At 59.5% G+C, this 24706-nt stretch overlaps 1 protein-coding gene across 2 annotated transcripts in view; it reads right to left on the bottom strand.

Moving 5' to 3' along the window:
• Window positions 1-24706, bottom strand: part of LOC144938269 (thyroid hormone receptor beta-like) — a 112871-nt gene that overhangs the window by 21877 nt on the left and 66288 nt on the right. For both annotated transcript variants that reach the window (XM_078866131.1, XM_078866132.1), the window contains 2 exons: window positions 7171-7250; window positions 1158-1487 (listed from right to left, as the gene is read on the bottom strand). In XM_078866131.1, the coding sequence (XP_078722257.1) occupies window positions 1158-1487; window positions 7171-7177 (337 nt within the window). In that variant the 5' untranslated portion in view covers window positions 7178-7250. The remainder of the gene's footprint in view (window positions 1-1157; window positions 1488-7170; window positions 7251-24706) is intronic.

Raw genomic sequence — 24706 nt, 5'->3', positions numbered from 1 at the left:
TCGCGGCAAGATTGTCTTACCCGCTACACCCAATACCCGCAACACCCAAAACCCGCTACACCCAATACCCGCTACACCCAATACCCGCTACACCCAAAACCCGCAACACCCAAAACCCGCTACACCCAAAACCCGCTACACCCAATACCCGCGCTTACAAAAAGTTTTTAAAGCCGCTGACAGCCGCCAACACCTGCCGCTGCGACGCCCCCCCCACCCCCCCCCCCCCCCACGGGATCCTCGGTGCCAGCGGCCTCCGAGGTCACGCGGAGCTCGGATCCTTGGAGGCCGCCGGGGGCCGCGCTCCGCCGCGAGCCTCGCGGTGCCGCCGACTGCGTGGCACCGAGCGGGGAGAGGTCACGGCAAGGCGGATTCCGGGAAAGCCCACGGCCCGCCGCCGAGAGCTACTAACTTATTCATTCGCTCTGCCAAGCGTGACGTGCGCCGCCCGGCGAGATGGAGTTGAGGGCATCGCTTTCACCGGGTCGCTCGCGGGCGTCCCGCGGCACCCGGTTACCGAAACCGGTCCCGAAGCGACGCGGTTCGGCAAGGGGGCGCCGCGCGCCGCCCTCCCAAAACCGCAACCCCCCCCTCCTATCGCCTCCCCCCGCGGTCCCCAAACTCAAACTCGTTTCGCCGCCCGTCGTTCATCCGCCGCCCGTCCGTCAGCCGCGGACGCCCCCGGGGTGATGTGGCTGCCTGCCGGTTTAATTACGAGCAGAGCGTCACACGACGGTGAGATATAAATCGATGGCCATGTTATAATGCGCGTCACGCGCACCGTGCCACGCGGCGTGCCACGCGTGCCGACCCTACCGACTCCTGCGGGACGCCGCCGCGGAGTCTTCGGCCCTTTTGCCGCACCACAAAAACATTCGACGCAATTTTTGCTTTGATCGGCGCGCGGTGAAATGGATTACGAGCACCACAACGCGGAGAAGCCGATAACGGTTGTGCTATGGATAGACTCGCCCCTCCCACACCTCCCCGGCCATAAAAATGTAGAATTTCTACCGCCAGCTCCAGGGCTGTAAACGGGAAACGAGCATCACCTCGACCGGCGTCCTGGCCCGGCGGCAGAGACGGCCCGGCGGGGGCCGCGGGGGGGCGGCGGGGGGGCCGCGGCGGGGGCGGCGGGGCGGACGCGCGAGCCGTACCTTTCAGCTTCTTGCTGGACTCCCCGCGACTCGGCGAGCCGGGGCTCTCGCAGCCGCTGCTGCTGCCGGCGAGGAGCGGCGCGGCGAAGGGCGGCACCCGCTCGTCCGTGGAGGAGCAGGACGACGACGAGGAGGAGGCGAAGGAGGGGCAGCTCGTCGCGCCCCCCCCCGCCGCCCGCCCCGCCGCCCCCCCCCGCCCCCCCCCCGCCGGCAGGTCGTCGCCCTCGTCGTCGTCGTCGGCCGGGCGCTTCGGGGGGCGCTCGCGCTTGCAGCGGGAGCCGGCGCCCCCCCGTCCCCGGCCCCCCCGGCCGCCGCGTGTCCCGCTCGTGCCTGCAAACGGAGCGGGGGGGGGGGGTTATGAAGTGCGACGGGTGTGGCCGTGCAGCCCACACTATGGACCGTGCAGTAAAACCACTGCGGTCAGCCGACCTCCACGAACTCTCTCTGCCGAAGCGGACATTTGCATCGAGCACCTGAACAGATTGCCGCCGTACCCAACAGCAGAACTTGCCACCGATGTCATCTGTGGCAGGGAATCGCGGTGGTTCGCGCACTACTGCTACTGCTACTATTATTATTAAAACCATAGCCAGCGGCCGCTCTGTTCTGCCGACAGGAACCCGGGCTGCGGTGAATGATCTCGTTGTTGTTGAGCAGCAGAGGCTCCCCACCCCCACGCCTGCCGCCCTCCTCCTCCTCGGGGCCCGCATCGTCATCTCTCACGACCTTCCCGTCTCGGTAGAGAACTCACGACACACCGCGTGTCGCACGCGAGGGCTGTGGTGGACGTGGAAACCGCGGCACGGCACGGCCCGCAGGGACGGGAGCCGCCCTGCGCGCCGAGATCCGGGACGTGTGGCGAGAAGCCTGTGTGTGCTGGCACCCTCGCAACCAACGGGATATTGCAGCACGATTCACATCTTGAGACTCAATGAGATTCACATCTTGAGACTCAATGGATAACCTTGCGACTCAATGAGATTCACATCTTGCGACTCAATAAGATTCACATATCGAGACTCAATGAAATTCACATCTTGAGACTCAATGGATAACCTTGCGACTCAATGAGATTCACATCTTGCGACTCAATGGTTCACATCTTGAGATTCGATAATTCCGCTATTTAGTGTTTTCTCTCTGGAGAATGTTGTTTAGTTTTGTTGTTTTAATAGAATGTCATTGTAATCCACTGCAAATCAATGTTTGGTCGCACCCCAAGACAGAGCAAAACAGCAGCGGCGCAGTGGTCAGCGCACCACACGATGCAGCCGGCATCCTACCATTTATTCCTGGCCACAGCTAACATCAGTGGTGAGCAATATCTCAACCAGGCCGAACCTAGGCCTCTCCCTACCTTCAGCAACATGCACCGACCAACGTGAAGTAAGATTAAGCAACCCCCATTGGCCGATGCATGGGGTGGATAATTATTTTTGATGACGATTAAAATGTGGGACCCCCACCAATCCGGCCAGCACCGCCGAGCGGTGGCAAGCAAGGCGTCGTGACCACGGCCTGCCAAACGCCGACACGGCAGCGGCAGCCCGTGGCGGAACCGGCGTCGAAGCCTCCGCATGCGGCACCCGCCGCCCTCCCTTCACCCCACATTAACCCTTCGCGAGCGCTCTCCCCCTCCTCCTCCGCCGCCATCCCCTCCATCGCCCCCTCCAGCCACCGCACGAAAGGCCTCGCGTGGAATCAAACGGCCTTGGCTCCGGTACCGGCGCTCGCCCCGCGCCCCGCAGCTCGGCAGGATCGAGCGGCGGCGCCGTCCCTCGCCGGCGGACGGCGGCGGTCGCCCGGGGGCGACCGGCGTGACCGTCGAGGCTCGGCCCGGCGGGCGACGCGGCCTTCGATCGGGGTTCGCGCGGGGAACGGCAAACGCGCGCACGCGGACAAATCGCTGGGACGCGACGAGCGTCGCGCGGGTCTAATCGCTTCACCGATGCCCGCGGATCCGCCGCGCTCACGCCGAACGGCATCGATTTTTTATTTTACTCTGTCGATGGCGAAGATGAAAATGTAACACTCAAATCAGCGCGGCATCGATCGCCATCGACTGCCTGCTGGGACTCACGAGGCGGAGGGGGAGGGTTCTGTAAACTCCCACTTGGCCGTGTTTGCCGTCACGAGCGCGTGACACCACGGCGTGCTGCCCTCCAATCTCCCGCTTTATTTATATATTAAAATAATTGCCATTGTCGTTGAGTAATTGCGTAATTGGGGGTTTGACGGCATCTCCTCGGCGGTGACGGAATTACGCGAGACGGCAGCCATCACTCCGCGACAGTCGCGTGGCTCTCGTGCGTCGGCGTTTCTGTGGCTTCGTGTATCGGGGTTTGGGAGAATTGCGTGTGTAAAGAACGATTCTTTTGAGGATTCTATATATTACGATCTTTTAGTTGATGTCCTTTGAGATTTTAAGATCTTGTCAAAATACGTTAAAGCCAGCAGAGCCAGCGTTGGAAATTCCACATTCCTACGGTGGCGGTGAATCTCTCCGAAGAACCACCACTGTTGACGTCCCTGGCGAGCGGCGAGACGATGCGCCGAGCCAAGCCCCAACAAGGGTTTGAACTCGTCACCTGCCCACTGTGTGCCGCTCGCTCCCCCGCTGAGCCACGCGGCCCGAGGGTAGGGGGGTAGAGTCTGCGTAGGGGGTGTCCGCAGGGTCGCATGCACGCAGGGCCGAGTATTCTGTATACGAGGGACCGGAGGCCTCCGTATAAACGGCCTTGAGGCCTGCGTACGGTAGGCTGCTGCAGCGGGGGGTGGAGGGGGTCCGCACGACCGTCCGGTTCCCTGTGGGCACGACCGCCAGGGCGGCCACGGACGCCCGACTCCACGGGCCCCGCGCCGTCCGGTGCGGCGCGTCGCCGCCCCCCCAGCATCTGCTTCGCGACGGGGGGGTTCTGCGCGTCTGCCAGCGGTCTCGTCCGCGCGCGCCGCGTGCGAGCTCGCACCGCGCCAGCCGGACGGGCGACTCGCGCGCCGCCGCTCGCCCAACGCTCGGCGTCCGTTGCTCAAGAAGTTCACGGCTTCTTGTAATGGCGGTGGGGGAGGGCGCAGCAGTGTCGTGTGTGTGCAGGAGGCGGTGTGAGCGTGTGGGGGTTGTGGTGGTGGTGGTGAGCGTGTGGGGGTTGTGGTGGTGGTGGTGAGCGTGTGGGGTGGTGGTGGTGGTGGTGGTGAGCGTGTGGGGGTTGTGGTGGTGGTGGTGGTGAGCGTGTGGGGGTTGTGGTGGTGGTGGTGAGCGTGTGGGGGTGGTGGTGGTGGTGGTGAGCGTGTGGGGTGGTGGTGGGGGGCAAGACAAACAGGGCCGAGTCAGTCTCCCGTGCGGGTGACAGCTCGGGGTTTAATTGGAGGGCCCAGGCGTGCTGGCCCACGAGCGCAAACCCCCACGCAAGCGCACACGCCGCTTCTCTCGCCGAAATCAATTAAAGGAGACCGCTAATGAGCAGCGCCGCGGAGTTTGGCCGATTTCCGGTATTTTTCTGCCGCTGGCGAGAGGGCGGTTTAAGTGACAGATCACGGGGAGAGGGTTCACTCACCACCCTCACCTGCCTCTCTCCACAGCGCCACTCCCCCACCCTCACCGCCCTCTCTCTACAGCGCCACTCCCAACCCTCTGGACTGGTTCGTGTTTGCGACCGTAGCTCCACGTTCGCGCTCGCTCCTGAGCCGAACTCTGCAGCCGTTGTGCGTCGCCACTCCCCAAACCCGTTCCCTGTTGGCCACTCCTCGTCACCATCGCCGTGCTGTCGGCAACATCCACTTTACATCCGCGCCCACTCGTCCGCATGGCGAACACCCTCTGGTGTCGCTGTGAAGCTCACCGCGCACGCTCATCCGGACATCTGTGAAAATGAGCTTCATAGCTCATCGGACTCCTCCAGTATGATGGCGAAACATCTTCTGGTGCCTCACTCCCCTCCGTCGCTCTCTTCGTGTGAACTCCGCGTCGTTGTTGTTCCCGTCTTGTCGGTGTCTTTTTAAAATCTCACGAGAAATATTTTAATTTTAGCCTGGGGTTGTAAGCGATGACTGCTGCTTCAATCTGCCCCGAGTCACACAGAGGCAGCATTGAGGGCACCCATCCCACAACTGAGATATTTCACTTCTGTGAGGACATTTAGTAAATAGCTCCGCAAACTTTGTTCCGACAGCTGGTCCCGCTTCTTTGATGATGGTCGCAGTTATTCCATATGGCCCAGAAGCGTTGCCACGTTCTTACTGCAAAGGGCGGTGTTTACTTTTTTGACGTGTGACATCTGTAACTTCCTGCGCTTCATCGGAAAAACGGTACGATTCCTGGAATGTGTTAATGTTTTGCTAAATATATATAGTCGGGAGAAAGTGATACGGTCGTGGGCCATTGGCTTGTGAATTCCTTTAATCACGATGCCTATGACTGACTGCCTCTATAAAATAAATATGTCGCTATTTTTGCATCTCGATGGGCGGTCACATCTCGACGCTACGTAAACACAACCGGCCGCGAATTGTACATGGCGTGCTCGTCCGCGGCGTTACGCGACTCGTCCTTCGCTCACGCGGGCCGCACGTTTCGCGCCCAACGGACGAGCGCCGATTTATTTTCTTTCCGTTCGTTTCGACGCGGAAACCTTCGTGGGCCGCGCTCGAGATCTCCGTGCCACGCCGGGCACGGCGTGTCAGGACAGCCCGCGAGGAGAGCCGTCCCCCCGCTCCCCCGCAACCCCCCCACCGCTCCTACGTCACGACAAACAAATGGAAAACAATAACCGGCATCCACGTCGACGCTCGACCAGGTCCACCGCACGCCCACGCGGCGGCGGCGTGGAGCGTCTAATTTTACCTTCCCAAGGTCGGCGCGGAGCGCGGTTGATGACACTCGTTTTAACGGTGCCTAGGGGACCTCAAACAACAAGGGGAACAATGTTTCGGCTGCGCCGGGGTCGCGTTTCACTTTAAGCGTTTTTTAGCGCCGCCCCTAACAAACCTGATATTCCGCCTCCACGAGGAGGGGGGGGGGGTGGGAACGTGCGGAGTCTCGATTCCAGGTGGTCGGGATTTTCTACCGCGGTGCCGGCCAAGTCGGAGAGCGAAGCCGGGACAGCGCCGTGCGCTCCGTGCTGCGCTCGGGGTCCAATCGACGGGGACCCGGCACGGGGCGCTCAACATCGAGACGGCCAACCCGAGCACCCGGGACAGAATCGAAGTCACTCGGCGGGGATGACGCAGGGCGACACAGCCCCCTACCGCCAGACTACACTCGTCCGCGAAACGCATCGGCGCCTTCCTTCGTTTTAGCGTCGTGTGACGTGAATACCAAAACGTATTTCCGGAGGTGCCCAGCACAGGGATGGAGTTCAACAGTAGCAGCCTAACCGGAATTCGTCGGTGACCACCATAGAAGCAATCCAAATTTACTCCACCCATTATTGTTGCTGTTGTTGTTGTTATAACCACAGAGACAGCAATCCCCCAGATGCAAGGCCTCCGCCTTCTCCCCCCGATATCAATGCACTTTGACAGCAGTCAATCATCTGTTGAGAAGCAAGCAAGAGGATGATTAGAAATCAGTGTGTGCAAAAAATAAAAAATCCCATGAACAAACGAAGAGCAAAGTGCAGCGACGACCCTCACTGCCGTGGTCTAGGCTCCAGTCTCTCTCTGTCTGTGGGGAAGGAAGGCTGCTGCTGCTGCTGCTGTCGTTGCTGCCCATACGTCGCCTCCTGCCACTTCTCCTCGTCGGGTCCCAGCGTTGCCGGCGAACGTGCCGGCTTGTTTTGTTGACCGTGCTTGTGCACCGCTGCCAACGCAGCAGCAGCAGCAGCAGCAGCAACGCGGGCTGCCACTCCCACCAAACTCCGCCTCCGTTTTTCTCTCAGGCGACCCCCGTAGGCGACCCCCGTGCGCGACCCCGGCGGACACGCGACGCCCGCACGAGGAAAGGGGGTGGGGGGGAGGCGGAGCCAAGCGAAGGGTCGGAGGTCGGGAGGTGCGGGGGCGGGGATGCGGTGACGCTCACCTGCCATCGGGAGCTGCTCACGAGGGGCTGACGAAGACGAAGGCCATCTCGGGGCGTGCGCCCTCAGCCCTCGGACATTCCTGCGGGAGACAAGGCGCCCACGCGGCCACCGAGCGTCACAGAGCGCGGCCGCTCCGCTCGCGCCCCTCCGCGACTCGCCGTGCCCCCCCACCCCCCGCCCCCGCACGCCGCCCCCGCACGCCGCCCCCCCGCCTGGGGGACGCGAACGCCGCGCCGCCGCATCTCGGCGACGGGGGTCGCTCGAGCGACGCGGCCGGCTCGGGGGCGGTGGCGTCGCCACGCGGGTCGCCGCGCGGGCTGGCGTCGAGCGCGGCGGCGCTGGCCGCACGGCTCGCGGAGTTTGTTCTTTAAATAGCAAAGTGAATCAAAAACAAGGCGGCCGCTCGCCAGCCCCGCAGCGGCAACCAGAGAGAGAGAGAGCACCGGCGAGTGTCAATCTTTATTTAGCCCTCAGGGGTCATTAGGTCGCACGGCGAGTCCCGGCACTCGTTACTCCGGGGCACGTGGGAGGTTGTGACAACGTTTAAAATAACACGATGCCAACGCTGCTGCTGCTGTGGATTTAAGCTTGTCTGTGTGTGTGTCTTGTGTCTGTGTGTCTTGAGCATCTCTCTATCTGTGCGAGTGTGTGCTTCTGTGTGTGTGTCAATTCGTACCGTCTTTGTTTTGCGCGCGGCTGTGTTTGCGTGCGTCCGTCTGTGTGCGTTGTGCATCTCGCCGTGTGCGTGCGCATGTCTGTGTGTGTTTTACGATCCGATTGAGAACGTCTTTATTGAGTGCGATTTGTTCTCACTTCTACGAATGCCTTCGTCGGCCGGCATACCAAACCGTGACGGCTTGAGAGGGGTTGGGAGGGGTGAAGGACTCTTAGAAAGGGGTGCGTGTGTGCGTGTGCGCATGTGTGCGCATGTGTGCGTGTGGCAGCGTGCGCGTCGATCGGTCTGAACTATATTCTCCGCATTACTCAACCCACAGTGGGCTGCTCATCCGTGCGGTTCAGCCTGCGGGATGGCTAATTACGACGAAGATCTGGCACCCAAACATCATTAGCCGTCAGCCGACTTTTTCCACGGAAAGCGCAGCTCATGAAAGCTGCAAGTGTCACTCGATAGTCCGCTCCCTCTCCCTCGCTCTCTCTTTCGTGAGCGGGCGGGCAGGCGGGCCGGCCAGGCCGCGGACCGTACAGACTCGCTGGCTCCGACACGGGGGGGCTACGCACGCCATCGCGGTCCCGTGCGCCCCGTCGTCCATTTCACGCCTCGGCCCGGCTCTGCGTCACTGGAACGCGCCGTAGCGAGCGATCGGCGGCGACCGCGAAGACTCCAGAAATCATAAAGAGATGTCAACGTGAGACACGGGAGTGGGGTCGCGGGGGAGAGGAGTGGGGGCTCGCAAAGCGGCCGTTTTTAGATGACAGGATTAGACAGGAATTTTAAATGGATCATTTTATTTTTATTGAAGGCCGTTATCTGCCACAATGGTAATGATGATTTTATCTCTCGCTGAAATTGGTCTTGGTTTTTTGCGGACTTGGGAGTCATTTCAAGTGCATTAAACATTAAACACATTTAGAGTTGAGAGGGGGGAAGAATGCGTCTCGTGGTTCCAATTTGAGACGCATTTTTGTGTTGTTAACCCGTTCGCGCGTCGGGCACCACGCACCAGCGGGCGCACGCGTTCCCAAAAAATATATATTTCTAAACCGGATAAAAATTCTAATCACCGTTACGCGGGATTTCTCATCCCTAACTCGCTTTTATCTTGAGAAGCGCTTACGGTGCCGGCCGACAGCCATCAGATGAAATGTGTGACATTCTCATCTCGTTTTTTTTTACGCAAAATAAAAAATAAAAAAACAGAGCGCGAGGCGCCCCTCCACGATAAACCAATCAGCTCAGGAGCTTAACGAGATAAATGTGAGCGGTGCGGGTTTTTTCTTGCGCCCGTGTCACCTTCACAGCGCCCGGAGTGACATGGAAAGGGGGGGGGGAGCGTGGGGGGGGGGGCAGCCATCTGAGCGACGCCTGGGACGCACGCAAGGGAGAGAAGCCACGGGACACGCGGCCACATCACACACGGCTCGCAATCCCCACCGTCACCCGGTCCGTCTCCTCGCCTGGGAATCATCACAGCGAGAGGGTGGAGGGGGCGGCTGCTGCTGCTGCGAGGAGGAGGGGGGTGGGGAGAGAGACGCGGCTGGACTGATGGGGCGTCTTTCATCCCACTTCCCGACGGCCAGCAGCTGCCACAACGGGTTAGTCTCGTGTCGACGCAAGCGCTGGGCGGAATTGCGGCGGTGAAAATAATAATAGTAATAATAAAAAGGACAAAAATTACTGAAGAAGAGAAGGGAGAGCATAACGCCAGAGGAGGATAGGGGGCTTCAAAACAGCATCCTGCCAGTGCGCGCACTCACGCACGCACTCACTCACTCACGCGCTCACGCACGTGCGCCACGTGGATCGGAGCCCGCGCGCCGTCACACGCGGTTCTAATTTCTGTCGGCGGGGGGAACGGGGCCCGCGCGCCATGGGAAGCGCCGCCGACTAAAATTTATGGGGCTCGGTGGCCGCTCCGCTTGTTCGGCCATCACTCTCACCGCTTGTTCTGTACGAGTTGCGCCCCGTCCCAATTTACGGCGCTCCGCCGCCGGCACGCGGGTGGCTCGGCGCTGCCACGCATCGATCCGTCTCCGCCAATCGCGGAGACTGCTCGCGCCCGCGCGGGCACCGCACATTCCAACATCTGCCGCGATAACGCTCGGGACTTCATCACCGTCGTCGTCGTCGTCGGCCGCGATCAATCGACCTCCGGACGGAGGCCTCCCCCCACGAGCCGCCGCGGCCGCCCGCGATGCCGCGACGGAACGAGCCGCTCGGCGCCTGCGCTCCGACTCCGGCCCGAGCCCTTCTCGGACGTCGAGCGCCGCGCATTTACTCCGGCGCAAACGCAGCGGCCGATCGTCTCCACCGAATACCCCGAGACGGTCGTGGAAACTCCGCATTCTCACGGCAAGGGCCAGCCCACCAGAGAGCCCGGCCGCACGGGCGCCTCCGACAACCTATTTGTGCACGGCGGTCGCCCATCCGAGCATTGTCCAGCTTCAACCCTGCTTAGCTTCCGAGATTTGACAAGATTGGGCGCCTTCCGCGAGATACGGCCATAATCAGTGGCGCACCAAGGCCTCCGCATGTCGTGTCGGCCACCGGGGCTGTCCGACCGCACGACGTTGGACAGTGCGGACAGTGCGGACAGTGCGGACAGTGCGGGGGCCGGGAGGAAGCAGAGAGAGGCGGTTAGGTCCTAAGGCTGCTCGGCGCGTGAACGTGGCGTGCGCACGCACGCATACACATGGCGTGCACGCGCATGCGTGCGCATACACGTGGCGTGTGCACGCACGTGTGAACGTGGCGTGCGTGCGCGCGCGTGAACGTGTCGTGCGCACGCGTGAACGTGAGCTGGCGTGCAGCTGGCACGGGCAAAGCCTAGGGCCGACACGTCGATTGCGGCGAGGGTTGGCGTGCATCTCCCGCGACCCCCAACGCGCGAGCGGAAAAACTTAAAACCCCCTCCTCTCGGATCGCACCAGCACCGCGAGGCCCAGGCCTCCGCATCTACAGAGCAGAGTCGAGGGGAAACGGGGGCCACGGACGGAGTGGCGTGGGGGCGGAGGGGACAGGAGACGGGAACGCGGAGGAGAGGGAACGGGGAGGAGGGCAGAACGCGGCGTTTAAAGCCGCGGCACCAGAGTGACGTTACAGCGACGGACGCTCCCGTCAATGGCCCCCGACCCCGCAGAATTTCAAACGTATAATCGGCCGCAAGCGACGCGCGTGATTTGCCGCTAATAGCAGAGGCGTTGTCTTTATGCTCCGCCTGTCAACACAGTCACCGGCTTCAGGAACAGGAGGCCGCATCCAAGCGCGTGGCAGCACGTGAACGAGCGAGTGGGCAGGCCCCAAGGGCAAGGCATTATCTCAACCCGGTGCAGCCGCCGCACGCTTGCGCATCCCCAAACCGCTACCGCCACCACTCACGCTCCACCCGATCCCGCTCCACGAGCAGCCACGCCGCACTGCTCTTGCCAAATCCGGGTGAGCAAACCGGGCCTCCCGAAGGCCGTGTTGTCCATAAACAGTGGCAACAGCTGCCCTGCCGGCGCGCACGTCCCAGCACGCAGCTGTCGTGCTGCTGGCCACACCGTACCCACACCTGCGCCGCTCTGGTGTACACAACAAGCAAGCCCGCGCTGCTCACTCGACCCCGCCGTGACCTCGCCGGCAGACAGGACGCGCAACGACACGAGATCACCCCACTCACGAGGCCTCCGTAGGAGGCGGTGGCCGGCACCCGATCGGTGGCACGGGCGATGGCCGTCGCTCCCGCCGCCGGCGCCCAACTCGGGGCGTCGTCGTCGCCACTGTGCTCGCACGCTGCCCCCCGCCGCTTTTAACACCTCGAGCGATAGTCCCCTTCGTTCGCACTGCTCCGCATTGCGAGCTAAGGGGACTTAATTTCACTTGAGCAATTGAATGCAACTGGCCCCTGACCTTTACATCGCGAGAGCTCCGCAGCGGAACACGTCCTCTCGACAAACAAAACGAGAATTAAACGATCGTCGCTTTCGTTGCCGGACGTCGCCTCGGTCGAGACGCCCCCCCGCTCGGCGGACGCCACGCGCCAACGCCTGTAGAAATTCACCGCGAGTGCGAACTCAAGATTGGCATCGTCACCGTCACCGTCACGTCACGTCACGTCACCGTCACGTCACGCTAAAACCTCCCCGGGGCCGATCGCGGGAGATTAAAGCGTCGCATCGACTCGGGTGTCTGAACGGGTCGCGGTGCGAGACGCAGCAGGCGGCAGGGCGTGCCACGCCCCCGGAGTGCCGCTAACAACGCCGTTCACGCCGCGACGCCGGGGTGCGTACACCGCGACGGGGCAGACACAAACAACAAGATCACCGACACCCCCCGAAGGGGGTAGGGAGAAGCCTCGTTAATGTTTGCTTTGTGTGTGCCAAGTTTAAAAACTGCTTCCGAGCAATCGGCAGATCTTAAGTGTTTGTGTCGCAAAACTCTCAGACGATTGTGCAAGCGCACAGACAGATCAATAACAATCCACGACCCTTGCCACTTGATCTGCGGCGAGAGCGGATATTGATCGCGCAGCGCAATCGCACGGGGTCCGCCCAAACGAGTGACGCGCACAGCGCGACACACACACACACACCCCCGCCAATTACTACACATCACTACCACACACACACACATCCACCAATTACCACACACCAAAGATCCCCAGTCTAGCCGTAACAGACTGTTGGGGCAAGTGCTGTTAGCGAGCACCTACGAAGGCCAGCAGGGCACAAGAGGGGGTGGGTGGCCAACACCACGTCCGGCCGCCTTTGTCTCCCCAGTGGCGATGTTTACACACCGTACCAGGTACTCATTTGAGGCTGAGCCGACCTCGGGGAGGCCCAGGACCGGTTCAAGTAATCGTCACTGGAGTTGGTCGTGAGCAAGAATCGAACCCGTGTCGCCGGATTCGTAGCGCTAACCGCTACACCATCGCTCCCCACCATTCGCCGCTAAGTGTCGGTGACGTCATTACAGCATATGTGCCAGGCTAGGTGCACTCTAAGGCAAAATAAAGTGTCGAAGGCCCGCTGGCAGGTCACGGGACAGACCTGGGTGTCATGGCTGTGAGATGACTGGCAGATGCAGCACCTGTGCTTACGACTGTGCCACCTCGATGCGTTATAGCCGCCCCGCGCTCCACACATTGTTGTGCGAGTCGCTCCTCTGCCCTCCGCTGTTGTTGGAAAACGACTGCCTCCATCTGCCTAGTGGCGTGCTTCACGAGCCTCCTGCATCGAGGCCGATCTCGACACCGCTGGAACCGGCCATCGGCAAATCCACTCCGCTCCACATTCTCCTGTATCACATCAGTGCCATCTCTTCTCTAGCCCATGCCATACCCATTTAACCACCTCAATCTGGCCAAACAGAAGCTGCTTGGGCATGCGGTGTCTGGGCATGCGGGCTACACAGCTCGGCCAATATAGCCTCGCCTACAGGAGTTCACTGATGGGATCGACTCCAGATCTTTCAAGGATCTGTGAACACCTCACACAATCCAGCCTGGTTAAACCCAGGATGGATTGTAGGCAGCTAAGATGAATGTTTCAAACTGGTGCAGACGTTCCTTCAGAGGGGTCAAGCAGAGAAAAGGTAAGGTACGACTGGTCGAGAAGACGTAGAACTTATTATGGGGTGACAGGCCAGGTAGCTTCCACACAGCGGTATCCAGCCGATGAAAAGAAAAGGCAGCTCAACTGATGTGGAGTGAGACCTCTTCTGCCAAACCGGAACTAGTCATAAGCAAACTGCCGAGGTATGGGAACTTCTATCACCTCTGCCCCATCACTCATGTTTGATGACACACAATACCCATGCAGGTGTTTTGTTTTTGTGGGGATGATGGCAGGGCCCAACCTCTTCGTGGCACGTTCCAGACTCAGCAGCAGAGTCTCTAACTCCTTCTCAGCAGGAATTACCAAATCATCAGCATACGTAACATGGTTGACCAATAGGTAGGCATCCCTTGACCAAGGCACTGATCAGCTTCCCACTGTATCTGTACCAGATGGAAATTCGTTCGGTACATCCATAGAAAGATTCTCAAACTACGTGGTCAAAAAGTATGTTAAACAATGTAGGAGCCAGATGACATCCTTGTCACACCTCAAGGTGAACAGGGAATGGCTCTGACTCTCAGCCACACAGTTTTACCCACGCCGGCCCACCATCATGAAGGTATTTAACGATGGTGAGCAGAGGGCCAGGGACTCTGAAAATAAAACCAATATCCCTCAGCCCTGGCCTATTGATGGTATCAGAGGCCTTGACTGACTATTACAATAAGGCTTACCATTACAATATAATACAAAGATCCCCTGTATAACCTTAGCAGTGTTGGGACAAGTGTTGTTTAGCGAGCACCTATGAAGGCCGGCACGGCACACGAAGGGGTGGGTGGCCAGCGCCTCGCCCGGCCGCTTTTGTCTCCCTGGTACTCATTTGAGGCTAAGTCGACCTAGGGGAGGCCCAAGCCGGTTCAGATAACCGTCGCTGGTGTTGGTGGCCGTGAGCAAAAATTTAACTCGGGTCACCGGGTTCTCTCCGGCGCCCAGACGCACGGCAACACAAGCACGATGGACATGAAGGGGCAAGCGCCCGTGCCTTATATTTATATATAATCCAAATATATAAATATATAATTACGCTGATAACTCCTACACCGCATTTCTCGGAATGTCCTCCAGGGATTCTGGAAACACTTATACACGTGGAGACATTAAAGCCAGGATTTAACAGCAGGGGTTTCAGTTTAACATGTAGGCTTTCGTGACCAGTATTATTCATAATAAAGGTTTTGGGTTAGATCGCATAATTTTTCCTTTTATAACTATCCGTGAGGTGAGGGAGGGGACTGGAACATGCCAGCGCCCAGTCAATCTGCACAGGCTGTTGTTGCTGCTGCTGCTGCTGGTGGTGGCTGTGGTAGTTGTGGCGCTCGTGACGGTGGTGGTGGTTGTGGTAGTGGTGGTGCAGGTGGTGACTGATGGTGATGCCGATGGTTGTGGTGGCGGTAGTGCGAGTGGTTCCAGTGGAGCTGATGGTGGTGATGGAAGCGATAATGGCAATGATGATGGCATTTATAATGCTGGTCCTGTTGATGATGATCATGGTGGTTGCGGTATTGCAGGTGTACTTGATGATGATAGCAATTGTGGTGATGGTGATAGCTGGAGTGATGATAGGGTGACGATGATCGCTACTGTGGTGGCTGTGGTGGAGACACGGTCCCAGTGTTTGAGTCAGGCCGACCCGTAGCACCGCTCCGTCAGTCCTCTCAGACCTGGTGGCCCACCAGGTCAGCGGGCCGGAGGGCCGCATCAAGCACGTCGCCCCGGGAGAGGTCCGCTCACGTCCCCGAGCGAGACATCAGGTCATGACCCCACAATGAGGTCAGATTGTGAACCAAACCCTCATTCAACACTATCACTGGGCAGTTTATCGAGCCTGTGGTGAGAATTCCACATTCCTATGGCTGGGACCATGTACTGAATTCACTGCACATGATAGCATCTCAAGAGAACAAGTCTTTTCTTTCCGGTATGGAAGGAGTGGGAGTTTATTAAATTAATTCTCCGTTTGTGAAGCGGTGGCACTCGGTATTCGATGACGATGCCAGATTTGTGTTTGGCTTTTGCTTTGCGCTTCCACACAGCTGCCGACGCAGCGCCAGAAATGTCGCTTCACAAACCCCGCGCGGGGACGACCCATTGTCACACGAGAGGAAGCCGCCACTTAGAAATGCGCAGTTTTTTTATTTGATTGTTTTGCAAAAAAATATGACCCATTTTTCCACAAAACGGTGTTTCGCATCGAATCGCAGGAAAAGACGTGGCCTGTAACCAAGACAGCGGCCACGGGGGGCGCGTCGGCTGCAGGGCCCGCGGCGACGCAGCGACAACGGCATTTGCTCTCCCGTTCATTTGCCCGCTCGCTCGTCCGTTTATTTGCTCACCCTTTCATTTACTTGCCCATTCATTTGCGAGCCCAACCATTCATTTCTTCGCTCACGCTCCCCTAAATCTCCTTGCTCACCCTCCTGTAGCCTTGCACGCTCACCTACTCGGCTGCTTGCGCGCTCGTCCGCTCCTTTCCTCGCTCCCTCTCCGCTTTATTTTCTCGCTCGCTCATCCAATCAGTTGCACGCTCATGTGTGCGTACGTGTGTGTGCAATTGCGTGTATGTGCATGTGTGTGCGTGTGCATGTGCGTGTGTGCACAGCCGTCGGTCACACAGGGTGGCTTTGTACAAGGAACCGCTTGAAAATCAACGCGTGTCATAGCTAATAAACCCATTAAAAGTCAAGGCCCGGGCCTCATTAGGTCTCGTTTCACATCAGCCACTTTCGCAAAATGCGGCCATTATGAGTGGCACGTTTTTGGGTTTTGACGAAACTCCGAAGGCGCGGCGAGGGAGCGAGGGAGAGAGGGAGCGGCACCACGGCTCTCTGGAGGGGCGCAGAGCCGCCCAGCAGCGTGCTGATAGAAACAGATGAATACAACCTTCGGAGCGCTCGCGGTAACAAACCCCAACAGCGGCTCGTAAACCCCGACGCAAATAACGCGGCGCGGCTGGGAAAGCCGCTCGGCCTCCACATTCTAAACACAAAACCATCTTTCATTAGCGGCGACGGCGGCGGGGAAATCGGAATGCGAAGGTGTTTTCTCGCAGGCACACAAACTCATCACAGGGAGGTCGTGGGGTCAACCGCGAATGTAAATTTGTAGCAGTTAGGATAGAACGGGTCGCTTACTCACGCGATTAAAACTCCGACAATTACACCACAATAACACCCCGCACACGCCTCGACCAGCACCGCCGCCCCCCGCCAACGTCGCGAGCTCGCGTCCCAGCCCCCGCGCCTCCACAGTCACCCGCACCCCTCTCCCCCCCGGGACTCGCAAGCCACGGCCGCCCCCCGCCTCCCGCCCCCCACTTTATTTCTTGCGTCGCGATGAGCCCCCCCCCCGCCCCCCCTACGCGGTGACGGACGAGCAGGACGACCACCCACGCCCTCCTTCCTTCCACGGGATTTCCACGCACGATCCCTGGCAAGGGACCGCGCGTGCGAGCCAACGGTTTCGCGGTGGCAACGGTTGGCGGGTCGCGGAAGGATCCGCGAAGCTTTGGAAGCCAACGGCCAGCGAGGTGCGGACCCGCGGGGGGTCGCGGGGGGTCACCGGGCTGTCCGGAGAAGCACGATGCTCGGCGATGGAATTGGCCGAATGTCTCAAACGTAGCAGGGCCCCTCCGGACCGCGAGCCTCGGCGAGACTCTCGTGGATAAACAGATTTACTGGACGGCACTTTGTCGATCCACCGCTGGACGAAGGCCTCCCCACAGCACGTTGCTGGTTGTATGACTACACGTAGGTCTACGATTCCACCACGCCAACCGCACGTGTTGGAAGCGGAGAGCGCACTCGCACTTTACCCCGGCACCCAACACAAGATCAACAACGCTGCTGCGTGGACAGAGGGAGTGGGCGGGGGGGAATTTAATAAACTCGCCCCCCCATTGTTCCAACCGCCGCGCAGGGAGACGGAATCGAACCGGCGACCTCCGCACTGCAAGTCCCGCACGGTGCCGACCGTTACACCCAACCGGCCAGTTTGTCTGCGATTAAACGGCCTTCGGCAAGCACGACTTTGCGAAGTTTCCAAGATCGGAGAGAAAGCTCTCATGGGGACGACGCCGCACGGCTCGATTTCCTCAACTGCCGTCGAGAGTTTTGTTTTCAATGGCGGAGGCGCCGCGCGCTCCGCTACCCACGCTCCCCTCACCGCGCTCCCCTCACCACGCTCCGCTCACCGCGCTCCCCTCACCGCGCTCCCCTCACCGCGCTCCCCTCACCGCGCTCCCCTCACCGCGCTCCGCTCACCGCGCTCCGCTCACCGCGCTCCGCTCACCGCGCTCCGCTCACCGCGCTCCCCTCACCGCGCTCCCCTCACCGCGCTCCGCTCACCGCGCTCCCCTCACCGCGCTCCGCTCACCGCGCTCCCCTCACCGCGCTCCCCTCACCGCGCTCCCCTCACCGCGCTCCCCTCACCGCTCCCCCCTCCCCTCCCCGCTCCCCCCTCCCCTCCCCGCTCCCCGCGCTCCCCTCCCTCCCCTCCCCACTCACCGCGCTCCCCTCCCCTCCCTCCCCTCCCCGCTCTCCGCTCCCCTCCCTCCCCTCCCCGCGCTCCCCTCCCCTCCCTCCCCGCTCCCCGCGCTCCGCTCCCCGCGCTCCGCTCCCTTCGTTTGTTTTCACTGTGCGCGTTTCTTTGCACTGCTGGCGGTGTTTGTGGTGAGTGTCACTGAGGACCCTGAAGAGTGGCAGCTGAACCGGAGCTGGGAGTTCGGGAGGGAGAGAGAGGAGAGAGAAGGAGAGCGAGGGAGAAAGAACGAGGAAGAGAGGGAGAGAGTGGGAGGGAGAAGAGAGAGTGGGACAGACAGGATGAAGGAGAGAGTGGGGAAGCTAGGGAGAGCGGGAGAGAGGAAGGGACGTCGGAGAGAGTGGGAGAGACAAAGCGGGGGATAGTGTGGGAGAGTGAGCGAAAGAGTGGAAGAGAGGGATAGCGCAGGGCTCACGTGGCAGGGCCTGCTGTGATGGACGTACGCATTCACACACATACACGTGGCACGAACACAAAGACAAACATCCCCCAATATAGCCTTAACAGACTGTTGGGGCAAGTCCAGTTAGTGAGCACCTATAAAGGCCGGCACGGCATACGAGGAGGTGGGTGGCCAACACCACGCCCTAGAGGGAGTTCGAGTCGACCTAGGGGAGGGCCCAAGACCGATTCTGATAATCGTCACTGGTGTTGGCTGTGAGCGGGAATCAAAATCGGATCGCCGGGTACGCAGCGCAGCACGCACGCTCACACGCGGACTCACACACGTACAAGCACGCACGCTCACAGGCGTACGCTCACACGCACGTATAAGCACGCTCACAGGCACGCTCACACGCACGCTCACACGCACGTACAAGCACGCACACTCACACGCGCACGTACAAGCACGCACGCTCACAGGCACGCTCACACGCACGTACAAGCACGCGCACTCACACGCGCACGTACAAGCACGCACACTCACACGCGCACTCAAAGACCGCGTGATTGGTTTTGACGGCACGAGCCACCACACCGGCAACAGCTCCCCACGCAATCACCTAGGTAGAAAACACACACACACAGAGACAAAGATCCCCGGATAGCCTGAACAGACTGTTGGGGCAGGTCCTGTTAGCGAGCAGTAGCTATGAAGGCCGGCACGGCACACGAGAAGGTGCTGCCGATGTTCTAAACACACCGCGCGCCAGGGACTCATTTTGAGGCTGAGTCGACCTCGGGAAGGTTCAGGACCGGTTCAGATATTCACCACTGCTACTGGGCCCGAGTGGGTATCGAACTCGGTTTGCCGGGGTTCGTAGCGCAACGCGCGAACCGCTACCCTAGTGTTCCCCGCACACACTCGCGCTCACGCACGACCGTGTAACGTACACCCTATCAATCACCTAACGACAATCCGAATTGTTGACCCGCACCTGTGGAGTCTCGAGGCTGTGTGCGGAGGGTCCCCGCTGGGAAGGATGCGCCGGCCATCGTACCGCCGCCGCCGCTGAAAGTTGTTTGCGAGCGTGCGATGGGCCCGCGGAACAGCGAGCACGCTTGGCTCAATGCAGATGAAATAACTTTGTGAGCCAGTGAGAAAAACCCTGCCCACGTTGAACCCAGATGATGCGCGAATGTGTGTCAGTGTGCGCATTGCACAATTTAATTTTGTCGTCTTTGAAGACTGAGAATGAAGATATAGCGTGGAGATACAGCCGGTCATCTCAGTCGGTTAACCCGTAGCACCTGGGTCTGTCTCGCGACCTCCCGCCGGCAGCAAGCCTTCGGCACTTCACGTGGCGGCCTGGCACAATGTGTGCGCGTGTGTATTAGGAGCAACGTGAAGTCGTTATCGCATCGCGCTATGAACTCGGCGATCCGAGTTCGATTCCCGCTCACGGCTAATATCAGTGGTGAGTATTTTCTGAATCGGTCCTGGGCCTCACCAGGCCGGTAAGCAGTTCCCCGTCCTACAGAGGGACTTTCCTACAGCACTTGCCCAAACAATTTAGGCAGGCTAAATGGCGATCTTTGTCTGTGTATTTATGTGTGTGTATCTATATGTGTCTGTGTGTGTGTCTTGCATTTTATATCGTGGGAAGTGGTAGTGTAGCGGTTAGCGCACTGCGCTATGAACCCGGCGACCCGGGTTCGATTCCCGCTCATTGACAAGACCGGTGACGATTATCTTAACCGGTCCTGGGCCTCCCCTAGGTCGACTCGGCCTCAAATGAGTACCTGGTGTGCGGTGTGTGAACATCGCCACTGGAGAGACAAAGGCGGTCGGGCGTGGTGCCGGCCACCCACCCCCTCGTGTACCGTTCCGCCTTCATAGGTGCTCGCTTACAACACTTGCCGCTACAGTCTGTTACGGCTATAGGGGGATTTTTGTCTTTTTTGTGTGCGCATGTGTATGCGCGCATGGATGTGTGTGCGCACGTGTATGTGTGCACGCGTGTATGTGTGTGCACGCGTGTATGTGTGTGCACGCGTGTAGGTGTGTGTGCGCGGGTGTGTGTGTAAACGCCGCTCTGTCCGCGATCGCTCGAAGAGACGGATTTACGAGTCGCACCGCTGGCGCTGTGCTTGATTCACTACCTCGCCCGCAGCGCGCCCGGCCTGCCGCTCCCATACACGCCTGTACTCTGTACAATTCGTGCTATAAACACAAAAATTACATATTGTATACAACGTGTGAGCTGTTTACACTGGAGTGTAGAAATTATATGCATATACAAAAGAATAAATCCTGAAAGTCGCGATGTGCAAACGCTGGATTTTGCTAACATTTGTGGCGCCGCGTTCACTTATTAATTTCTTTCATTTCGAGCTCCTCGGAGGCTCCGTAACGACACCGGACACCGCGACGGCCGCTCGGGGTTACCGCTTCCCACGACGTGGCGCTCACAAAACCCCCGTCGCCTCCCTCTCCCCCCTCGCTCTCTCCCTCCCTCTCTCTCCTCCATCTTTGTCCGCTCTGACCTCCGGCCTTCGTCTCCCTCTCCGCCGCTCCGTTTCCTCGTCTCACGCCCCATCCACTAACCGACCAAAACGTTACGAAGCTGCGGGCGGACGGGCGGGGCGGCGGCGCGGGACCATGACCCCTGCACCTGGTGACCTCTGCCCCCCCGCCGGCCGCCCCCCTCCACACCAAACTGGCTCATTTGCCCGGGCAAGCACATTTCTGTCAAATCTGGTTGTAACCGGCGGCTGCGGCAACGGTGGCTGCCACAGTGGGACAGATGACAGGACGGACAGATGACGGACGGACGGGCAGATTGACCGACAGGTAGAAAGAATGACGTGCAGAGAGACGACAGATGGAGAGACAGCGAGATGAGCCGAGGTTGAGAGGGAAAGACTGACAGACTGATGGAGAGATGAACGGAGGGTGAGACGGATGGACGGACGGACCGAGATTAAGAGGGACGGACAAACGGACGCAGCACAGAAGAGCATCAGCGACGTCCCGTTGGAAAAACAGCCGCGACCAACGACAGACTGCGTCGCTCCCTCCGACGATCAGACGACGAGACAGACCAATTTAAAAAAACCCAGGAGGGAAACGTTAAACCAAACGAGATTGGCGTAAGATGCATGAAAATGCAGCCGCAATGAAAAGGTCAATATTACATTTAAATGCAAAATCAACAGCTGGTATATAAAAAAAACCTTCAGAGCTCATCATGAATATTCCGATTTTGTACGACTGTGTCGCCTCCATATGAACGGCGGCGATGTGAATCGCGCCGCCTCTCTGACATTCACGAGCCGCGAGCCGCCCAGCAGTCCGTGCCGGCGAGAGCGCCATTTGTCAGCGGGAATTCCATTTCTGTCGGGGGCACAAGGCCTCTGCATCCCCGTGGCCGGCGATGGCAGCAGCTAAACCGGTCCACGCCTGTCAGCCTCAACGGCGAGCCACGTGGGAAGGCGGGGAAGGGGCCACAGAATGGGACGGGGAGGGCGGGGGCGCTCGGAGCGCAGCACGTCAGCCTCCTCGGAGACGCAACCGCGAGGAAAACAATTCCTCCGTGCTTCAGCGACACGCGCCCATCGGGGGGCTTCGTTCGCGATGCAAGCCGCGGCGATAACGGTCTCGAACGTAACAACTCAAAAACAAACAGGGGCGGGGGCAGGTGGGTGAGGGGAGGGGGGCGGTGGCGGCGGCAGAGAATCCCGCGAGTTTCGGCCAGGAGTGGAAAAATTCCTCGAGGTACAAAGGTGCCGTCTTGCCCACGCTACAAAGGGCCCGAGGCACCTGCGCAAACAGCGCGGCACTGGAGCGCTCGCTGCCTCCTACTACGGCGAATCCAAACACGGCGCCACTCACACGGCCGCCACGCGCACACGGGAGTGGTGCGCCCGGAGAGAGAAAAAAAACTTCTAAAGAAAAAAAAGAATAAAAAAAATCACTACATTTGTGAAATGTAAAATGTCACGCGTTAAAATTGGAGGTTACGATTTGGTTTCTTGATTTTCTTTTTACCCACGAAGTCACGTAATCGTTTTTTCGTGGAAATTCAACTCATTCGTCAAGAGCTGACACGCGACCGCAAAAAACACTCCATGTTTTTTTAAATAATAAAATTAAATAATATTATAATACAAAAACCCGGGCTCCGGTTTGTGTGTGCGGCTGCAGCACAAATCGTAGCAGCAGCAGCAGCTCTGGGATTGTTTCGTATCCTCGCGGCCTCTGGTCAGTGCCCAGACCGAGAACAAAACAAAATTAGGCACGAAACGTAAAACCAGACGAGATGTCAGGATGGGGGCCCTCTCTCCCCCTCTCTCCCCCGCTCCCCCCCTCCCCCCCTCACACCCGCTCGCCCTCTCGCCCGCAAGAGAAACAAACGCGGGCGAGCGGCGAGGCGCGGGGTGGCTCACAGCGAGGGTTTGTAAAAGACGTGTTAAACACTTCCTGTCCTTACAACTTGACTTTTTTTTCTCTCTCTCTCTCTGCATTGGCGCGAGCGAGGAGAAGGAGCCGAAGATCGTATAAATCTCCGCACGAACCCGTCACGCGCTCAGCTGTTTCGAGTTGAACTTCGCAGTTTGGGTGTCGGCACCAGCAGCGTTGCGGCCCGGCACCAATCAGCCGCCAATTTACGAGTTCACCGGCCGAGCGGCACTTCATTGCGTCGAGGTGTCTCCACCACCCGTCCCCCCGCCGTCTCTCTCCGAGCGCACTTGGCCGCGAGTGAAAACGCCGCCGTGAAAAGGAGCGCCGCTGTAGGACGTGACCGACGGAAAGCGCCGAGTTCCGAGGGTGATGAAATCACTTTGCAAGAGACGGCAGCGCCTGGAGGGGCCTAGAAAATTCCCACAATCCACCGCTGGATCAAGCCCCTCCCCACGCCGTGTCCGCTATCGGGGTCGTTTGGCCTTACTTCCCCACGCTGGTCAGAGTGGGACGTCTTGATGTCTCCGGCCTTGGCTGCTCACGGCGAGCAGATGAGCGCACTGCTGCGTGGCCAATCGGCGACGGGAGTTCGGTTCCCGGCCACGGCCAACATCGGTAGCGGACAAAATCCGAACCGGTCCTGGGTGCCCCCTTCACCAGACCCAACCTGCACCGACCTAACCTGGTGAAGTACGGTCAAAAAACGTCCATGACCGACACGGAGTGGAGAGGCCCTAATCTCGCAGTGCAGGTCCGAAGAGCACGAAGTGCCCTTTACTTGAAATTATAATAAAATCCATTGGACGAGAGACCGACCCGGTGCGGGGAGGCCTTCATCCAGCAGTGGAGTGCCTGCCCAGGCGTGCCCAGGCCCAGACAACGGAGGGCGCTGAACTCCACGTGACACGCAGCTCGCGTCGACGGCGTGACGCAGCAGCAGCAGCATAGGGATGTTGTGTCTGGTGGAACGGCGAGACGCCGTTACGACACCTCCACAGCGGACAGCCCCTCCCACACCACACGATGCCCCCTCCCCCCGGCGGCCCCCGACCCCCCGCAGGAGTCCACGACAGCTCGGAAACGTCCAGCTGTGTAAGGAACTCTCCGCGGCGCTACAATAATAACAGAGTTACACACACACGCGGGCGGGCGGGCACACGAACCTAGCCACGCAACGACCGCCGCCCCCCGTCCCCCCGCCCGGCCAGCATGTACAGGCTGTCAGGGCAAGTGTTGTTGTTAGCGAGCGCCTATTTTTGGAAGGGTGGCACGGTACACGAGGGGGTGGTTGGGTGGTCGGCACCGCGCTTGCCCAGCCGCCATTGTCTCCAAAGTGCTCGTGCGCAGTGCACTAATGGCTCACGCGTACACACACAAGTACCCACGGGTACACACCGACACACACACAAGTACCCACAGGTACACACCGACACACACACAAGTACCCACAGGTACACACACAAGTACCCACAGGTACACACCGACACACACACAAGTACCCACAGGTACACACCGACACACACACAAGTACCCACAGGTACACACACAAGTACCCACAGGTACACACCGACACACACACAAGTACCCACAGGTACACACCGACACACACACAAGTACCCACAGGTACACACACAAGTACCCACAGGTACACACCGACACACACACAAGTACCCACAGGTACACACCGACACACACACAAGTACCCACAGGTACACACCGACACACACCGACACAAGTACCCACGCGTACACACACAAGTACCCACAGGTACACACCGACACACACACAAGTTCCCACAGGTACACACCGACACACACACAAGTACCCACAGGTACACACCGACACACACACAAGTACCCACAGGTACACAC

This window comes from Lampetra fluviatilis, chromosome 21, assembly GCF_964198595.1.
Source record: "Lampetra fluviatilis chromosome 21, kcLamFluv1.1, whole genome shotgun sequence".
Classification (NCBI taxonomy): Eukaryota; Metazoa; Chordata; class Hyperoartia; order Petromyzontiformes; family Petromyzontidae; genus Lampetra; species Lampetra fluviatilis.
This window is presented reverse-complemented; position numbering and strand designations above follow the sequence as displayed.